We start from the raw sequence: 19,950 nt of genomic DNA on the forward strand, positions 1-19,950 counted from the left end.
GAATGAGCTTAATTTGCACAGTAACTTAAACTTTAAATATAATCAGGTCTGTTTCAAACACCAATGGAACCACCAGTTTTGTTTGCTAGACGTGACACTGTTGAGTAATGACACAAGTTGGTGACATGGAAGCTGCTTTGAAATGGTCCATTTCCAGCCTATGTGGAAGAGGTCAAAAGCACTTGAGCCTTTTTCTGGGTTTTGTGATTCTGTGATTATAAAAGTGTGTATAATACCTCCATTCCATGGATACAGATTTGCAGCTGATGATGAATTTCTTATCTGTTGAGGCTCTGGAGCAAAATTGAGGGTAGCGTACCTTGTACAGAACATCTGTGGCTAACTTTGCTTTGTAGTGTCTTTAACAACAAGTGTTAAACATGGAATAGTTTTTTCCAGACACCATTTCTTTGTTAATGGAGAACGTAGCTATTAAGTTATGCTGGAAATCAACTGGAGGGCTTTGTAACACTGGAAACCTGGACAAAGTAACTACCTGAAGTAATACATAACATTTAGCTTTGCAACTAATTCAGAAAATGGATTTGCTGAGACAGTTTCCACAGAAGTGGAAGAGGCCTTAACATTTGGGTTTGCACTCCTTTCCAGGACTGGGATGTACATTTAGTACCGAGAGGTATGAAAGAGTGTAGTTCCTGGAATGATACAGGCCTTCCTTGTTATTAACCAGGGTACCTCGAACGTTTTTTAATTGCCTTAAATCTACAACTGCTGTAACAAAACAGACACCAGGTCTTCTGGATATAGAACGCTTCTTTGCCTGTAAGTGGGTGTAGAGCAAAGCAAGTGGTGCCTGCCTTCCCTCTTCATGCGGGTTTGTGCAACTGATAGCACAAATGGGCATTTGTGGGGACATTTAAAGGGTACTGCTTTACTACAGTGTCCGTGAAGCTCAGTTACCCCAAAAAGTCCATTCTCATTTTCTTATTTCTGAAGAAGGAATTGTTTCCAGATTTCAGTGTTGAATTTAAATACTTTGAGAATCTTAAGAAGCGTTTTGTTTTTTTTCCCAGAAAGTAGAGAAGGACAAGTAGTTTTGTTTATTTACCCAAAACAAGCCATAGTTAGTAGCAAAACAACAGCTAAGGCAAGAGATTATTTGTTCTGAGCATGATTTGCTGAATATCATGTCTCCTGACCTTTGATCAGATGAGCATTATTGGAGATTAATTGGATCAGTGGTGGCATATGACATACCTCAAGTATCTGTACAGAAAGATTTATGCTTATATCTGATTATAGCAGATTAGTACCTGTAGATATAAAATGTCAAATCTACCGTGCATATTTAGGCCTGCCCAAACATCTGTTCAGTGAGATCTGAGGTTGTTGTTTTGTGTATGCTGAGGGTTTTTTGAGGTGAGTCTACATTTAAAAAGCAAAATTAAAAAGGCCATTAAGGAAATTAGTAATTTAATGTGGATAGGACATTTGAGATTTCACTTGTAAGATTGAACAAACACTTGTTTGTAATTTGTCCAGAAACAACTAAAATGATATTTGTAAGTAGGTGTATGTCTGTTTTGTTCTAGAAGGTGAGATAAAACCCTTTCTTCTTAGGTTAAAGGCTGAGAATATGGAAAATGAAGCACATTAGGTTGAAAAAAGAGCTGATCTGTATACTGGTATGAGTCAAGAATTGAAAATATTTTCATGACTTCTAGTATTTGGGATACAATTGGGCTACTTTTTTTCTTTCTGAATGAGAGTTGCCTGGATACTTTTTTCCCTAAGTAGATGTTAGCACACGTAATATTTTGTTGCCATACAGGACCTGAAAAGGTAATTTCTTCAGAGAGTCCCAGTGTGTAACATACTACAATATGCTTCTGCTTTACTCTTTTCCCCACCCCCCACTGGCTGATGTTTTATCTTGTCTTGAGAGAAGAAAGCCATGACATCTTTTAGTTTATTGCCCTATTTTCTCTGTGTAATAATTCATATGGCACTTCTTTTCATCCTTTCTCTGACTTTCCTTATGTCACTTCCATCTTAAGTCTTTAAACACAGACCAGTTGTCACTTTCCGAAGATGCTGCTGCTTTAGGCCTATCGCCAGGCGTAGTGAATGATAAAGCCTGAGAACAGACATTGCCCAATAAGTTCCCAGTAAGTGAATCTTAACTTTATAAGGTATTTTGTTTCTGCTTATCGTGGCATTGTAACTTAGGTAATTCAGTAGTCTGACAACTTTTGTGCAACCTAGCTGTGAACACAAACTCAACATCAACTTTGTGGTTCTGAGCCCCAACTTTGAGCCAAAGTTCACATTACCTAAACAGTATTTGTTAGAAGCTACTTAGGAATAGTAAAGCCTCAGAATTCAAATATCATGAAAGCATGAACCATTAATTGCATTAAACTTCTACATCCATGAAACATTAGGAAGTGTGAGTATCCAGTGAACTATACCTAATGAGGTCTTAATCTCCAAGCTGCCAATTTTCCAAAAGTCACATGGCATAAGATAATGTATCTGTCATGTTTTTATCATTGCACGTGGTCATGAAGTGGATATTTTGAGGCAATGTTGTTTCAATATTTTATAACATCACTGTGGAAATTTTTTGTTTGTTTGTTTACATTCTAGCAAGTAAATGAGCCAGTCCTTTTTAATAAAGAAATTACATAATATATGCAAGAGGTTTTTAAATTTGAGGAAATATTCGAACTGGTAGTCACATCCATTGCAAGTCCTATATTTTCTACTTCAATAACAGAATACTGTTTTCTGTTGCCGTTTTTATCATTTTGATTGCTTTCTGAACTCCTAGTGGAAAAATTAGTTGTACCAAAAGATTCTTTGTTGTATTTATGCATGTAGTTAATAATAAACATACAACTGTGTACTTTTGTCAGTTTATTTCTTTACATCCTGGAGTATCTCTTTCTGTGTTTTCAGAGGTATTCTGTGCATTTTTGACTGTTATCATAACATAAATGAAATAGTTTCCATTGTTTTGTTTCTAAGGAGACAAGTTTAGTCACATATATGCATGCTTTCAGACAACTGAACTACTTCTAAGATTGTCTTTTAAAATATCAACAAAGTATGTCTTCAATTGTTTCTTTGTTCTAACTTATTACAGTGTGACTCATCAGAATTATTATGATCAAAACCACTGTTAATTCACATATCTTGAATTTAAAACTAGTATTCATTCTTCTTTTAAAACTCTTACTTAAAAGCAATTACAAATTGAAGTAGTGACATAAGGCATGAGGTTCTTAAAATTAAAGGACTGAACAGCTTACAGGAAGTTGGCATGTAGGAATAATTAGTGGTATCCTCAAAAATCCAGCACTAAGCCGTACATCTTTCTTCCACACACTCCCTCTCAGTTCCCTTCCTATGCTTCTTTGACTATCCCTGACACAATTCACCTAAGAAATCAAATCTCTGTAGGGCATAACTTTGTTCATAAGTTATTTTCATAGGTGCTGTTTAGCAGAATAGTTCAGAAAGAGGTAAAATATAATGGAAACCAAGAGAGTAAGTTTAGATGCAGTAAGAGGTAGATACTCTCCAGTATGACTGATCATACATAACCAAGACATCGGATTTGCTTTGTTCTTGAAAAAGGTGTGGTATCACTGAGATTATTAGTAGTTTCAGCTTCAGAATTATTTGGAGAAAAGAAAGCTGAAGAATTAGCATTATATCAGACAACATGCTGTCCAATTTCTCTCTCCATATTGATGGTGCAGCACACAATTAGTGCTTTGACTTCAGCCTGATTAATGCTATTCTTAACTGTTTTCTAAATTAATATCAACAGGTCAGTTTCAGGCCTGTTTCTCTTTGAAATAGCTGCACCATTTAGTTTATGTGCTGGTATTTCTTCTTATGGTCAGGGAACAGAAAAAGGCACTAATCACAAAGACATCTTTATTTTCCCTCCTAAGTTTGCATGTTTCTAGTCTTCTGTTTGCTAGATTCCTTTTTTTTTTGTCTTCAGTAACCTTGGAACAGGTTCCATTACTGTACACAGAGACTTCTGTCCTTTCAAAACCTACTAATATTAAAACAGTTTATAGAACTGATGACTGTTTGGTGGATTAATGATTGTCAAACTAATGAGTAACATCTCTGTTCAATATTGTATTATGTTGAATTCTAATATGGCTCTGGGTTTAGAGTTCTGGGATTTGGAATACATCCATTCATATTCAAAATCTGTATCTCTTTATATTGAAGTGTCTTTAAATTATGTACACATCCCCTTTATTTTGATTTCTCTCAATCTTCGTTGTTAGTTTTTGTAACTTCATTATCATTCTTCTAAATGCATTTGACCCCTTAGCTCCATGTTGTCTAGCTTTACCACATATTCTGCAGCTTTGGTTCAGCTCAGCCTTCAGCTAAAAGAGCAGCTCCTCTGTGTCACTGATACCTCTCCCGTTCTTGTACCTCAGCTTTCTGTGGCTTCCAGTTCCTCCGGTGTTATCTGCTCTCCTTCCCCTTCCGTTTTTTCTTTGCCGATTTCTTCATTCATGGCTATCTCCTCATAATAAAATCTGTTCTGACAGGCTCCTGCTGATTCATCCCAAATATTATTTATTGTCACATTCAGAAATAAACCCATGATCTCCATAAAATGAGTTCTCTATTCCTTCAGTTCTGTCACCCTTCTATATAAACAGCTCTGTGCTTAATGGCAGAGTGTGAGAAGGGCTGGAGCACCTCTCCTGTGAGGACAGCCTGAGAGAGTTGGGATTGTTCAGCCTGGGGAAAAGAAGGCTCCAGGGAGATCTAATTGCGGCTTACCAGTATCTAAAGAGGGCCTACAGGAAAGATGGTGAGGGACTGTTTATGAGGGAGTGTAGTGACAGGACAAGGGGTAATGGGTTCAAGCTGAAGGAGGGTCGATTTAGATGAGATGTTAGAAAGAAATTCTTTACTGTGAGGGTGGTGAGGCACTGGAACAGGTTGCCCAGAGAGGTTGTGGATGCCCCATCCCTGGAAGTGTTCAAGACCAGGTTGGATGAGGCTTTGGGCAACCTGGTCTAGTGGAGGGTGTCCCTGCCGGCAGCAGGGAGTTGGAACTAGATGATCTTCGAGGTCCCTTCCAGCCCAAACCATTCTATGATTCTGTGAAGTCAGTTACCTGCAGGTCTCTTACCTGATAGTAATATTCTGTTTACTCATTTTCAAGAAAAATTAGGTAAGATTGAATAGACATGGAGAAGAATAAGTACAATGAGTGGAGCAAGGAGTCACTGATATGAGGTAACTAAGTTATTTTTAGTGTAACAGTCCGAAGGTTTTTAAAAAAAATGGTTTGTGACTATAAAAGCAAAAGGAAGGTAAATGCCAAGAAAGAAAGGTTTCAGCCAAAGGCCAATGTTAACAAGCAGAAAAAAGTAGATGTAAACTAGTAGAGAATTACATGAAGCTGGACATTAAGAAAGCTACCTTACCAGCTGGGAGAGTATGGCTCTGAAATAGCCTCCCCAGATGCAGAAGATTCTCATTGTTTTGTCCCCTCTCTCTCTGTTTGTCCCAGGTATCCATCCTATCTTGTCATTTATTTTTGACCCTTAAACTCTCAATCTCATCCAGCAATGCTTCTATGCTGATAAATTGAACATTGCCAGGGAATGTGCTTGGGAACTGAAACTTCATTTCTTCCATTAAATAGTTAGCAGATTCCTGGTGTGATTTTGATCTGGGAAAGGTAGTGGGCTGTCCTTAGTAGTTTGGAAGTTAGCATGTGCCAGAGACTGTCCCCAGTAGTCAGTATGAATGAAGCTACTCTGATTTGGAGATGTGGAGTTTAAGAGCATGGACAGGCCCAGACTGGCAGTTGGCCTTGGTACTGCTCCATTCGCTGATGTAACTGTTACTTCCAAATCTCTGGTGACCTCTTTATAACTACATATTAGAAATCGCATTCCATCCTCCCTTAACCTGATAGATCAATTGTAATCTTCTGTTTTCTTTGGTAATACTCATGCTCCCTGAATTCCATTGCTGGGCTATGTCTGTAACTGCCTTTACATCTGTATTTCCAGTGTGTCACTGAGAAGGCGTCCTTATCAGCCCTCTGTTTTTCTGTTAAGATTTCCCGTCTGCCTATCCTTTGTCCCTTTTGATTTGCTAGATAACATTTTCTGCAGACAACTCATAACTACCTTTGTTCCAGATCCATCTCTTCCTGCCTTTCTCTGGTACTCCTTTGTTAATTAATTATGAATTCAAGCTAAAAATGATCAAATAGAATCCGAAACTGCCTGTTGCTGACCACTGCAGAGCACTTGTGATCTTCAAGTTGAATTTCTTCAGAAGTTCTCACTTTCTGAGCAATAAGTCCTATAGATTGTTCTCTGAATACTGTTTCAAAGATGCAGCTTTTTCTTTCCATCTCCACTTTTGACCAGGCTTTTGTCATGTTATGATTCAATTGTTGCAACATCCTTCTCTCTGACCTTTGCAAATTCAATATTCCTTTACTCTCATCTAGATTCAGTTCTTGCTTCAAAGTTAATTTCTTGCCCTATCACTTTGCCCATATCATTATCCTTTACATTCCTCCACTGACTCTCAGGTTAACTATGTCTTTGAGCTCAAACAGAACCAAAAGCACTCCCTGCCAGATCCAGCTTTCATCCCATTCTTGTGAGTATTACAGATTGAACTTAGTGGTTTGCCTACCTACTTCAAAGTTCAACTTAAGCCATTTCTCTGCCTGCCTTTAGGCATCATCATGGCCCAATGCTGCTGCATTCCTCAAGTAAAAATTTTAGCTTTTAAGTTCCTACTATCATGACCCCTAGCACTAATTTAGAAGCTATCCCTGTCATTAGTAATCACCTTGATGCCTTCAGAATTTACTACGTGCTATTTCCTTTGCCCACCCCTTGCCTTCCGCATTCTAATGCACAGTGTGCTGGATCCAGCAGAAAATGTATCTCTTTGGTGCTTGCAGTTCCTACCCAAATCCTATCCAAAATACAGCTCAGTAAGCTTCAAGTCTGAAAATTTGAAGGAGGGGCAGCAATAATAACTGTAAAAACTGGACCTGTTCAAACCCCTACTACAATTAGTGTAGAAGCTGAATAACTGTTGTTAACTGGATTCTGTACCCAAATTCTAGTTCCACCCATAAAGCTAACTTTGACTGCAGTGCAGTAACTCGTATCCACCTCAGAGTGAACCATAGACATTTGTTGCTCTATTCTATCCTTCACCTGTCCTGTGAGGATCCAATGTTATCTTTTAGCTTCCAGATCTAGCTCTACTGGTTGATGAGCAGAGAAAATCCAGAAATATCTGTAAGATATTTACTCTTGCCATTTAGTACGTCATCTCATTCCTGATACTGCTTGTCCACTAATGAATCTTTCTCTTCAGCTCCTTACTTTATTAAACTGTGATCCTGGTCTTAATGCTAACAGTAGCCCAGTCACTCTGTCAGTCCTAGGCTAAACTGATTTGTTTTTGCAAAAAGAACAGCCATCCTAGCTTCTCATGGGACTGCTAGTGAGCTTAGCTTTTTATTACATATTTGAATTCCTGCCTTGGCCTAGTTTTATCATCGCGACGCAACCTTGCCCTCCTTACTAGACCAGCAGTTAAGTAAGTTCTTTCATTATAATTATTAGTTAAAGCTCAGCAATGGCCATGAGCCATTCAGCCTGAACCCTAATCTTGACACTTTTGCAAGAACTGTCACTGGGAAAGACTGCTTAGTTCATATAGCTGTGATCCTGATTTTGGTTTAAGTGCTTTATTAATTCACTAATGACAGATAACTAGCTGGTAGTCATGAAGTATACATTCAGGATCAATATCAGCATTACAGCAAATAAACCACAACATTAAACAACTACAAAATGTTAATAAACACCTGAAGTTTTTAAATGCAACCTCCAAAGTTTCACTTGCACTTACAGACAAGCATATAGAATCATTTAGGTTGGAAAGTGTTATATGTACAAAGCTTTGCATACTTGCACAAACGTCTTGTTGGAGATGTGGGTGCTCCAGTTCTATGTCTGCTCATGCAGCTCCCTACAACCCACTGATCCATATGTTGGCAAGAAAGCCCCATGTGCCAGTGCTCAGTCCCACAGTACAAAAGTGTTTCCTGACGTTCAAACAGCACCTCCTTTGTTTCAGTTTGTGCCCGTTGCCTCTGGTCCCGTCACTAGATATCACTGAAAAGAGCCTGACTCCATCCTCTTAGCACTCTCCCTTCAGGTATTTATAGACGTTGATGAGATCGCTTCTGAGCCTTCTCTTCTCCAGGCTGAACAGTCCCAGTTCTCTTAGCCTTTCCTCACAGGAGAGATGCTCCTGGCCCTTCATCATTCCCGTGGTCCTTGGCTGGACTCTCCTCAACATGTCCATGTCCCTCTCATACTGGAGAGCCCAGAACTGGACCCAGCACTGCAGGTGTGGCCTCACCAGCGCTGAGGGGAAAGATCACCTCCCCTGACGTGCTGGCAATACTTTGCCTAATGCAACCCAAGATACCATTAGCTGCCTTTGCTGCAAAAGCATGTTGCTGGCTCATGTAAAGCTGTTGAATCAAGCTAATGATTGTCTTTGTCTTTAACATGTTCAGAAGGAGCCTGATAATAGTCTTCATTTTTAATATGATAATTTGGGGAAAACATCTTTCAGACAGTTTAGTATGTTCAATATATGTATATGCACATACTATTTACACTCACAGTCGTATCTTAGCAGGGCATTTGCAAAGTGTGGCCATTAGTATCTCCTATAAACTCTTCTTCATTGTTGCTGGAACCAACTATCATTTTTTACAGAGATTTGTAGGACCTAGTAATTAACTTAGTTTTTCAGCCTGCTTTGGATTCTTTCCTGAACTCTAATTATAAACTCAATACTAATCCTTTCCAAACAAAAGCCCAGTGTCCCATAACAGGTAAAGAAGTAAGATTTCTGTCTGTTAACTGTTAGCTACAGCTCTCATCCTAAACCTACAAGTAATAACCAAGGCTTTCAATGCCACTGAACACTCTAATAGTGATGATAAAACTTTTTGAAACTTGACATATTTGTTTTTAAAAGCATAGATGTTTGCATCTGTGTAGATTCATTAGTCGTTTTCCATCATTTGGTCTGTTTGTTGGATTTCTCTTATTTCTGCTGCACAAACAGGATTCATGTGATTGCTTAGTTTTCTAGGTCTCTACTTAACCAATGAGAATTATATTGCAGCTTTTCTGTAAGCTGACACTTTTTGGTGGAGCTTTTACACCAGCACTATACAACTTTAGTCATCTCTGATGCTGGAGACTCATCTGACTTCAACATTTTGTGTGGCAGTTCCAGTCACTTCTCTCTACTTCTTTACAAAGTACAGAGGAAGTAGAGGTTAGTATGTTGCATGTGTTGCTCATTCACTTTGATTTTTAAATAACAAAAGCTGTAGCCATGCTTTCTAAAGGTTGCACAAAAGATTTGAGCAAGGTAGAGAGACTATTCAGTTTCAAATAAAAATTGATTTACCTAGACAATCACGTTTTCATATGGTATGTTGCATCCCAATAGAAGTAATGTTATAACCTTGCAACTTTAATTGAAACCAGGCCCACAGCCAATTACCAAAGCAGAGATTTAGCAGGAAGTGCATAATATATGGACAGTCAACAATATGATTAACCTGTCAGTCATTGATACCCTTGATCAGATGGCTCATTGGTGGTGACAATTGAGTCATAGGGCTCCTTTTTTGCAAGCATCTTGATATGATTTAGATGAACCCCAAACCAGCAGTAATAGTTTGTGTTAGTTCACTTATAGTTTCTATCATCTAGATGCACACATGACCCACAAAGATCCTGCTAGCTCTGTAATTGCTGACAATCGGTGAATTTTGCAAAGTGGATGTTTAGCAGTCTCACCACTAAGCTCAAGCACATAAAACCTATTTCAGTTTTATTGCACTGTCAATGGCCAAAAGCGGCACGTCATAGTTTTTATATCATTCTTCTGCAAGGGTCTTCAGTGGCTATGGGATATACATCTATGCCAGTAAAATTAAATTTGGGACTCATAGCTGGACTGCACTATTCTGTCTTCCAACTTGGATTTAGTTTTTGACAGCTTAATAAACTTAACCCAAAATGACATAAAATGCCTGCTCTTTTCTAAAAAAACAATCTTAGTATCAGGCTATGGGTTTACAAATATTTTATAGGTTCACATTAGTATGTGAAACTAGTGGCTACCTCTTCCAGTCCATTGAACAGTGTGAAGGCATTGTCCCAAGCACTATAACTCAGTTACCTATGTGGTTGTGTTGTGAGAAAGTTCTTTGCTGTTATTCTGACCTGGCACTTTCTCACATAATTCATAGATGTGGTTTAGCAGTCACTCCACAATAGAAACCAGTAGGTAGTTTGGATGTGGCTCTCTTCACTGGATGGTGAGCGTTTACTGGTATGTATGTGGCCAGTCTATGCCAGCTGGCCCCACAGTCAAAGAAAGGCTCTGGCACTCTTCAACCAATTAATATAAATGTAGCCAGTGTATCTGTTCTATAGCAACTTTCTAGAGAATGCTTTCATTCTGCGGTAAACATGCTGTAAGTAAAGATAGTTTTATCGTGCTCTCATTCACTCTAGGGCTGGTACTGCAATGTGCCCAAGAGCCCATAAATTCTCTCTAGTTTACACCTCATCAAGTCCTTAGATCCATAGCAGTAGTCCTTAGAAAAATGTTCAGAACATTCTAGTATATAAAGATGAATAAAAATAAAGGATATGGTGGTCAGAGCAGTTTGTTATCAAGCATACGCCATACCCATGTATGCTAGAGCATTGAATATGTATGCTGGCTGCTGCACTAATTGATCTTCATCCAAAATTTCTATACTTCTGTTTTGACCACTGCATTTGTAGAATTGTGCTGTGTGTATTCAGATACCATTAATTAAGGATTTTCCACAATGTAATTTGTTTTTATTCCAGTGTGCATACTCATAAATCTCAATGATTTTGGTATCATATGCTGTATGTAGCACTGTAGCACCATCTTGTGTGAGCTGCAAATGTGGTTTCTATGTATGCATTCGGCAATCTTCATGTTGACTGTAACGATTTTATTTAAAAGTCTTTTATATAAAACTGAAATCCGGAAACAAGAACATGAAATAGCTCCCTCTTATATGTGGCAGATTTCATAACTGCATTCAAAAAACCTATTTGTTGGAATGATCCATATAAATATGAGGCATGGGATGCTGCAATCTGGAGGCAATAAATATGCATTTTGTCTGTTTTATGCTACAAAAATACAGAAGTGAAGCACAGAGATTAGAATCTTTGTGAGAAATAAAATATAGTATGGGAAAGAGCTGCTAGGGAAAATTTAAGTAGGAATTTTTATGAAGTAACTGTTAGGAATAAAGCTGGAAAATACTTTTAAATGATAGCAGGTAGCAAATGAGGCAAGGACTCAGAAATCAGTGTTCATCATCAGCTGTAGTGCTTTGAGGTTTCTGCATGTGTGGTAAGATTCACAGGGCAAAAAGTGGGAAGGGAAGTGCATAAAACAATCTTGTTCATATGACAGAGCAAACAATAATTGGAGGCATGATTGTGGTGCATTGAATACACTCCTACACTGTATCTCATGCACACTTCTTTTGTTCCACCTTTTCATGCTTTAATTTGTGTCTAGTTTCCCTTCATTTTTCTTCTTACTTTTAATGAGCCAATTTTAGTATACTGAGGAATTAGTCTTAGTGCAAGTTCAGCCATGGAGGAGGTAAATACTGCTTGCTGCCATTGCTATGAGTCCAGCATATTAAAGTGGTGGTGACAGTTCTTCTATTGAATGTAATGAAAAGAAGCTCTCACAGTCACTTTTAGCACTTTCAGTCTAATCTTTTGCACTGTCAATTATCTAATTTTTCCAAGTATATTAATATAGTTTGGGCAGTTATAAATATATAGTAGTTCTAATTTTCCTTGAGTGATTATGCATTTGAATGTTTAGGTGATGGAAGCACATATGGTTAAGAACTCACAGTATAAGAATTTGTAGCCTTCATCATAACTTATAAAATGCACTTTTACCCATGCGTGCTGCCTGAATGTGGCACAGGGGTAAAACACACCCCATTTTCCTTTTTATATGCAACTGAGTCATAACTGTTTTCATGCCTTGGCACCTAGAGTCCTGAGCCACAGTATTTTCTTACTGTTCTTCAATTAAAACTAGGAGTAAGAAGTCAAAGTGTCTTTTACTTTTGTGGGTTTTGCTATGATTTCCTCAATCAAAATATCTAACTTCAAACTACATTTTGTATGGATATCGCCTGCATGGGATATCAGGAGACTGTGTGATCAAGGAAGACAGCGTTTGACTTCTCTGCAACCAACACTCTCCCAGCATGTAGTCAAATAATTTTGTATTAATTGGTGATGATTGCTACAAATGCAGATCACAAAGGGAAAGAACTGGCCTATGGAATGAACGTATATATTGACAGATGCTGGGGAAAAAAAGCTATGTTGTTTATGCATACATTATATCATACATCTATTATTCTTCTCTGTCTGTCCTGTTTTGGCTACAGTTTGTATTTGGGAGGCTCAGGGGGAAAGGATTTTTCCTCTTTCTTTTGAAGTGATAAAAGCAACTAGAAAAGTTCTGTGGGTATCAGTTGTTGATAACAGACTGTCAAAAAAAAAGTTGTGTCAGTGCTTCTCACCATCTTTTCTAGCTCTGTACTTGCTATGTGTGGACTAAAAAGAGCTTGGGTTTCCCCTTTTGCAACACAGTTTTGGCAGCAAGCAGGTGCAGCTAATGCTAAAAGCCTTTAATCTTGCATGCTAGAGCATTTGTGCAGCCATCATGTCCGTATGAGCAATACATCCTGAAATCTCTCCACCTGACTGTGTAAACATCTTCATTATTTCCTCTTAAGTAGTCTTCCATTGCATCTTCCATTTGTCACTTCTAGATGCATTCATGTGAGAGATTTAACTGTTTTCTAAATCAACATTAAACAAATGCAACTACCTCATATAGTTCAGATGGTTAAAGGAATTGAGAGCCAACATAGTTATTAGCAAATTGAAGATATTCACTTAGATTAAAAGTTCAATAGTAATAAACATGGAGATATTGGCTTAAAAAGTGTCAACAGAAATGGAGGCTGGATAATGGTATCCAAGACTTTAGATGATTTTAAAGCTAGATCAGAAGACTCATGGCATGATTCCAACCCCAGCTAAGGACTGAAAGAGGTATGTAAGAGACTGGTGGAAAGAGAATAAAAGCCATTTGTATATGTAGTCTAAAATACCACTATGCAAGCCAAGTCACTTGCAGTACATCAAACCATAACCAGTTCTTTCCACTAGCACATTTTATGTGTTTTCTTTAACATGCAAGATACACCAAAATCTAGATGCTGCAAAGCCTATGGAAAGAGAAGGGAAGTGCTGTGGATATTTTGTATTTTACCATCCTATATCCCAAGTATTGATAAAAAAACCCAAATCCCTGCTTTAAGTTTTGCAGTTTCTGTGAAGAAACTGTCACAAAGAACACATGCCAAAACTAAAACCTGAAGTGGTTCTGTTCAGCAACCTTTCAGGAAGTAGTCATGCTTTCTTCAACACACCGCTTTTGTTCCCACTGTCGCTGTTTGACTATTTGAGGTATATAGAAAAAATTGCTGATCTTTATTTTCTACAGAGTGCTACTTTTTTACATAGACTGTGCTGATAAGCTAGAATCCAAATTTCACTTACCTAAGCATGTAATGGAAATGGAGGGGGTTTTCATCAGTGGTTTATATGCCCAGATAAATTATTTTAGTGTCTTTGTCACTGTTTTCTACTGTCATTTAAGAATATTATATGTAAGGACTTACTGTATGTGCTGTTTAGTGATTTCCTTTTCATTTTATTTCTTTCACTTCAGGTAACTCTTCGAGTAATCCAGTAGAAGTGACAGCACTTTATTCATTTGAAGGACAACAGCCAGGTGACTTGACTTTCAAAGCTGGAGACAAAATCACAGTCACAACCAAAACAGATTCCCAGTTTGATTGGTGGGAAGGAAGAATAGGAGGACAAACTGGCATCTTTCCAGCCAATTATGTTGCCATCAGTAACAACTAAATTTGTATAGAAGAAAATGTTGAAGCAGTAATATATTTACACTCAAAAAATGAATTTAACTCTTCAGATTTTATTAAAATGAGATTGTTGATCAAGACTATTCTAACACAAAATCGAAATATATTAAATGAACTTAACTTTCCCCTAAACTTATATCTTAAATAAATGCTAGGTGATAGACAATTTATGGTGAAGTTTTATTTTTGAGCATGTTGCCGTATAAAAAGTATTCCAATTTGTGTCTAGTTTCAATTCTGTCTTGCTATATGGATTTATTTTTTACACGAGGGAAAAATGGCTATTTAAAACTAGACATTCTGAAAAAAATACTGATTTCTATTAAATTATAATTTATGGTCTCTTTCTATAATAAATGCTCTCAAATTTGCTTCAAACCATCTCTGAGTTGGAGTTCTTTTACTAAACACAGATATTTTTTCACAGATATGGTAGAAGACATTACCTTTATACTTGGTTTTAAAAACCACTTTAGGCATTGTAATTTTTCTTAGTAACTACTTTAGGTCTGGTCCCCAAGGTTTGTCCTTGTTAGGCATACAAAGACCTTTTTTTAAACAACTCTGTACCAGTTAAGTAGTTCAGCTTCCCTGATAGCTTGTCTTATATTCCCTCATTTTTGAAGAATTTAAGCACTTCTGAAAGTTTGTTTAATAAAATGCATGAATAGTTCCTCCTAGAAAACATATAGGCTTATGATGTCCCTTGATTCTTGTAGGAACTTGTTCCACAGATGGAAAGCAAGATAGAGAAATCTGCCTGGTTTACAAGTGAGCTTGCATAACTCTTCCTGCTTCTTCCCATTTAAGATTTTTTTAATGTTTAATCTTTAAAGAAAGAGCAACGTAGAGTAAATTACAGAGTAAATAGAGCAAATTATTAACAGTAAGATAGGGAAGATATTTCTGTAGGATATATGTAGTAATAATGTATAGCACTATCATTCTCAGATTTCAACTTAATTTTGAGCATTTTTGTAAATCAACTTCATGTTACAGATACAGGTATTGACTTGAAAGTTGATGTGACAGAGCAGAGGTGAGAATGACACTTGGAGTTTTTGAGAACCAGTTTAGTTTCCTTCTTATTGCTGGGTATGTTGAATTTGCTTCTTATATGTAGTTAATGCCAAGATGATAATTAAGCTTCTTCAGTCTCAACTTCTCCCCACTTGAAAATGTGTTTTGTTAAGTCCTTGTTTCTTCTAACAGTGCCATGACTATCAGATGGAAAATTGGTATGTGTGTGATCTGTCAGCAACCAAGTTGCAGTTGATCTGCTGTTCTGATCTCCTAATCTATCAGGTGCTGTTTAGCTTTAAGTTATCCCATCTGAATGGCAAGGCTAAGCCTAGTACAGAGGAAGACTTATCATCATTAGAAAATCATTCCGTTCCATTCATTGGAAAAAGTTTCTGGATTTCTTTCAGACTGGGCCACACATTTTTGATAAACAAACTCAAAATGAGGCAGAAGAGACTGAAACCATAGTCTAATGCGCTTACTACCTTTCAATGAAAATCCTTCATATTCTTTGCCTCATGGTCAAGGCAGATATATGTGATCTGTCATCAGACAGATACCACCACCAAACGGATCCATATGGCTTGCAAGTATTTTTTTAGAAATTATTTTCCAACCAGTTGGAAAGAGTTATAATAACCTTAGGTAGCTGCAGTATGCCTTTAGAAGGACTGTTGTAGCATCTGCCAATTTGAGGTGAGAAAGCACATTTTGTGTCTACCTATCTTTCATAGACTGCATCTATTGCTTATTAAGCAAGAAAACACTAAATCATCCAATATCAAGACTCAGTGAACAGGGTTAATAATAACATCATAGACCCAGAAGCTAGATATGCCACACATTTACAATGAAACACTCCTGCATTTATTATACCCTGTTGCTGCGCTTTAGTTATGCAGTACTGCTGAAGCATCCACTAGCAGAATTGTGCTGTAGTACTTCATTAGCCATTTCCAGAATACTGCCTGCTTTTTCAGCCAGTGTACTTGCCTTTGTGTAGAGTTCTTAAAGCTTCTTAACTCATCTCAAGTGTCCTCTTCCATGAAACTGTCAGAATTTATGAACTTGCACAGTCAAATCTTTTTATTGTGTATGTAAATTCAGTTTCTTAGATTGCTTTAGATGAGTTGGGGGGAAAATGAGGGTTGTCTAATCTAAGAGTTCATGGTAGTCGGTAGACTCTGCATTGATTAATTACTAAATTGGAGCTGCATTGTGAGGGGGAAATATTAAATCGGAAGCATATCTCATACAGGGAACATTTCTTTCTTCATCTAAATATAGTATAGGAAAGAGAAAATTCAGTGGATGCAATGAAAATGCAAGAAAATGCCATTGGTTGTCAAAACCAAACCTTCTTGAAGCACTACAGAACTTTACTGCCTGATTCTGCATGCCTTTGACACAGGCTGGATCGACCCACGTCAGTGGGCTTAGGCCAATTCCAAAAGTGTTTTTACAGTAAAACACTTTACAGTAAAAGGCAGTCTGCATGATTCGGTAAACTAAGAAATCTGTAAGGAACAGGTAGTTACATAGCAGGTTCTGCAGTAGGTCTAGGAACAAAAATCTTAGAGATATACAGAGTCACAGAAGAGACACATGTTCTGGTAAGAGAGGTTTTCCATGAAAGAAGGTCCATGTGTGTGTTCCTTTGCTGCAGAGTGCCTGACCCAGATCGAGAAGAAAGAGAAGATATTGAAGAAGATGGTGCCTCTAAGCACAAAGTATTAAATGAGTTCATAGACCAGCTCTAAGGTGCCTGGCATCCAGTCTTTTAGCGGACAGTTGATAGAATAGATGTCTGTAGGACCAAATCAGTGGGTATCTACTAGAAGAGAAAAAATGAGTTATGTAGCCATGGGGTTCCTTCAAGGGGATACTTAATAAAAGGTACAGAGATTACTGGTGAAGTACTTCTGCTGTGGTGTTGAACAGGTTCAATTCATCATCTTACTCTTTTAAGCAGTTATTGCCAGCATATAAACCACCTATTTTTATTGCTGAAGCACAGTTAATCAGACTATAGTAATTTCTATATTTATAATACAGGTACTTTCCGTATTTATTTTGTGGCTATATTTTATGTATGGCAGCCCAATTTCCTGTTAATCTTCATAGGCTTTATTTTGAGCAAGGTAATTCCTGAACGGTAATAGTTAGGACTATATGCCGTGTGTTCAACATCATCAGGTAACTTAATCGTAATTCATCTTAACATTGAATGTTTCATGAGGCTGTTCACAGTCCAATCTACTGTCATCAAGCAAACTCTCTTTTTCCAGAATAAAAGCATACCAGAGAATATACATTGATTGGTAACAAGACTATGTACCAAGTCTATCCAGCAAGAGTTCAACTCACAGGAAGATCCTGGTGCATACAATCTCCTCATCAGCTTTTGGATCAGGCTCCCTCTCTTTCTTCTCTGTTTTATGTGGTTTCAAGACATATGACAGCTTAGTTTCTTCAAATCTACCCTTTCTGTACAGTAAAACCTCAAAATAGTTGATATCTGGTTTATATCAGTATATAGCAACATTTACATTAGCTGACTACCAAGTCTATTAGTTTTTCAAGGAGAATCATAGATCATAGAATCATAGAATCATAGAATGGTTTGGGTTGGAAGGGACCTCAAAGATCATCTAGTTCCAACCCCCACTGCCATGGGCAGGGACACCCTCCACTAGACCACGTTGCCCAAAGCCCCATCCAACCTGGTCTTGAACACTTCCAGGGATGGGGCATCCACAACCTCTCTGGGCAACCTGTTCCAGTACCTCACCACTCTCACAGTAACGAATTTCTTTCTAACATCTAATCTAAATTGACCGTCCTTCAGCTTGAACCCATTACCCCTTGTCCTGTCTCTACACTCCCTGATAAAGAGTCCCTCACCAGCTTTCCTGTAGGCCCCTTCAGGTACTGGTAAGCCGCAATTAGATCTCCCTGGAACTTTGTCTTCTCCAGGCTGAACAATCCCAACTCTCTCAGCCTGTCCTCATAGGAGAGGTGCTCCAGCCCTCTGATCAGCTCCGTGGCCCTCCTCTGGACTCACTCCAACAGCTCCATGTCTCTCTTGTACTGGGGCCCCCAGAGCTGGATGCAGTACTCCAGGTGGGGTCTCACAAGAGCGGAGTAGAGGGGCAGGATCACCTCCCTCGACCTGCTGGTCACACCTCTTTTGATGCAGCCCAGGACACGGTTGGCTTTCTGGGCTGCAAGTGCACACCGCCGGCTCATGTTGAGCTTCTCATCCATCAATACCCCCAAGTCCTTCTCCTCGGGGCTGCTTTCAATCCATTCCTCGCCCAGCCTGTAGCTGTGCTTGGGATTGCGCTGACCCACGTGCAGGACCTTGCACTTGGCCTTGTTGAACTTCATGCAGTTTGCACGGGCCCACCTCTCCAGCCTGTAAGGTCCCTCTGGATGGCATCCCTTCCCTCTAGCGTGTCGACCACACCACACAGCTTGGTGTCATCGGCAAACTTGCTGAGGGTGCACTCAATCCCACTGTCCATGTCGCTGACAAAGATGTTGAACAGTGCTGGTCCCAGTAGCGACCCCTGAAGAACGCCACTCGTCACCGTTCTCCACTTGGACATTGAGCCGTTGACCACAACTCTTTGAGTGCGGCCATCCAGCCAATTCGAAGCCATTGAAAAACTCAGAAAAACACTGTAATTATTATATACACCAAGTCTTACATAATGTTTGTCATGGTGAAACAATATCTGACAGTTTCATGCTTCCAGAATTTTCAGTATTCAGAATATTTAGGCAACTGTCTGTCAAGAAATGATGTAAATAAGTATTCAGCTTATTGTAATGGAACAGGATGATATATTTTAAAGTTTATCTTTAAGCCATTAAAATTAGCTTAAAAACCAAAGTACTTGTTTTGTCCCAATACCAGCCAAAGATATAAAATGCAGGGGGAAAACTGAAAAGAAAGGTTTTTTTTCTTTCTTACAGGTTTTTCATTAGTTCGTTGTTAAGACAGAAACAGGATGCAACTGTTATCAAGACATCTTTCTTCCACATCTGTTTTAATTAATGAATCCACTTTAATTAACTATTTAAAATGGTATCTATACTTTCAGAAATGTAAAAAAGTTTTGTAAACTTTGTTCAGTTTATTCCTAACACAGCTTTTTCACAGCTTACATAATTTTGTCCATTTAGGTTTGTTTGCAATACTTTGAAGTACATGACCAAAACCACAACTACAGGGTGTTCAAATTCTGTTCTTTGCAATATCTGTTTTGCAAAAATCTGATAATTTACTAGTAATTTAACTTTAATTCAAAATTTTTAAAATTAACTTTGGTAATACATATAACTGCAAAACTTTTGATCTGATATTTTCCTCCATTCTTTTTTTCCTTGCAGGCCATCGCTGACCAAAAAATACTTCTATTAGGTGTAGTTATAAATTTCTGTTGTGGCTAATATCTCCAGTTCTTCAGCAACACGGAAACGTATAATCCCACTCTCCCTTCTCATATCAGAGCAAACATTCCCCTTTATTGAACTGTCCACAAAAACATCTCAGGCTGGTCTTTCCTGATGAACTATTCTGTTTCACTCTTTCTGTATGTGTGCGCGCACACACGCACTGGGTGGTTATTTTGGATCCATTTGCATAAAAACCAGCTTGGTCCGACCGAATGTCTTCCTCAGTGATGTTCTGTTCTGTTTGCCTTAATAAACTGGGAGTAGGATGGCAGGTGGAAATTCCTTAGAATTGAGTACTGGCATCTCCTTGAAAA

At 38.2% G+C, this 19,950-nt stretch overlaps 1 protein-coding gene across 3 annotated transcripts in view; it reads left to right on the forward strand.

The window, feature by feature from the left end:
* The window catches only part of SH3YL1 (SH3 and SYLF domain containing 1), a 52,113-nt gene extending 37,585 nt beyond the window's left edge, over positions 1-14,528 (forward strand). For 2 of the 3 annotated variants that reach the window (XM_054818881.1, XM_054818882.1), the window contains exon 10: positions 13,933-14,528. In XM_054818881.1, the coding sequence (XP_054674856.1) occupies positions 13,933-14,132 (200 nt within the window). In that variant the 3' untranslated portion in view covers positions 14,133-14,528. Of the gene's footprint in view, positions 1-9,210; positions 9,367-13,932 lie in introns of those variants that run through there. The other variant, XM_054818883.1, reaches the window with a different exon arrangement.
* Positions 14,529-19,950: the final 5,422 nt, after the last annotated feature.

This window comes from Grus americana, chromosome 3 (assembly GCF_028858705.1).
Source record: "Grus americana isolate bGruAme1 chromosome 3, bGruAme1.mat, whole genome shotgun sequence".
Lineage (NCBI taxonomy): Eukaryota > Metazoa > Chordata > Aves > Gruiformes > Gruidae > Grus > Grus americana.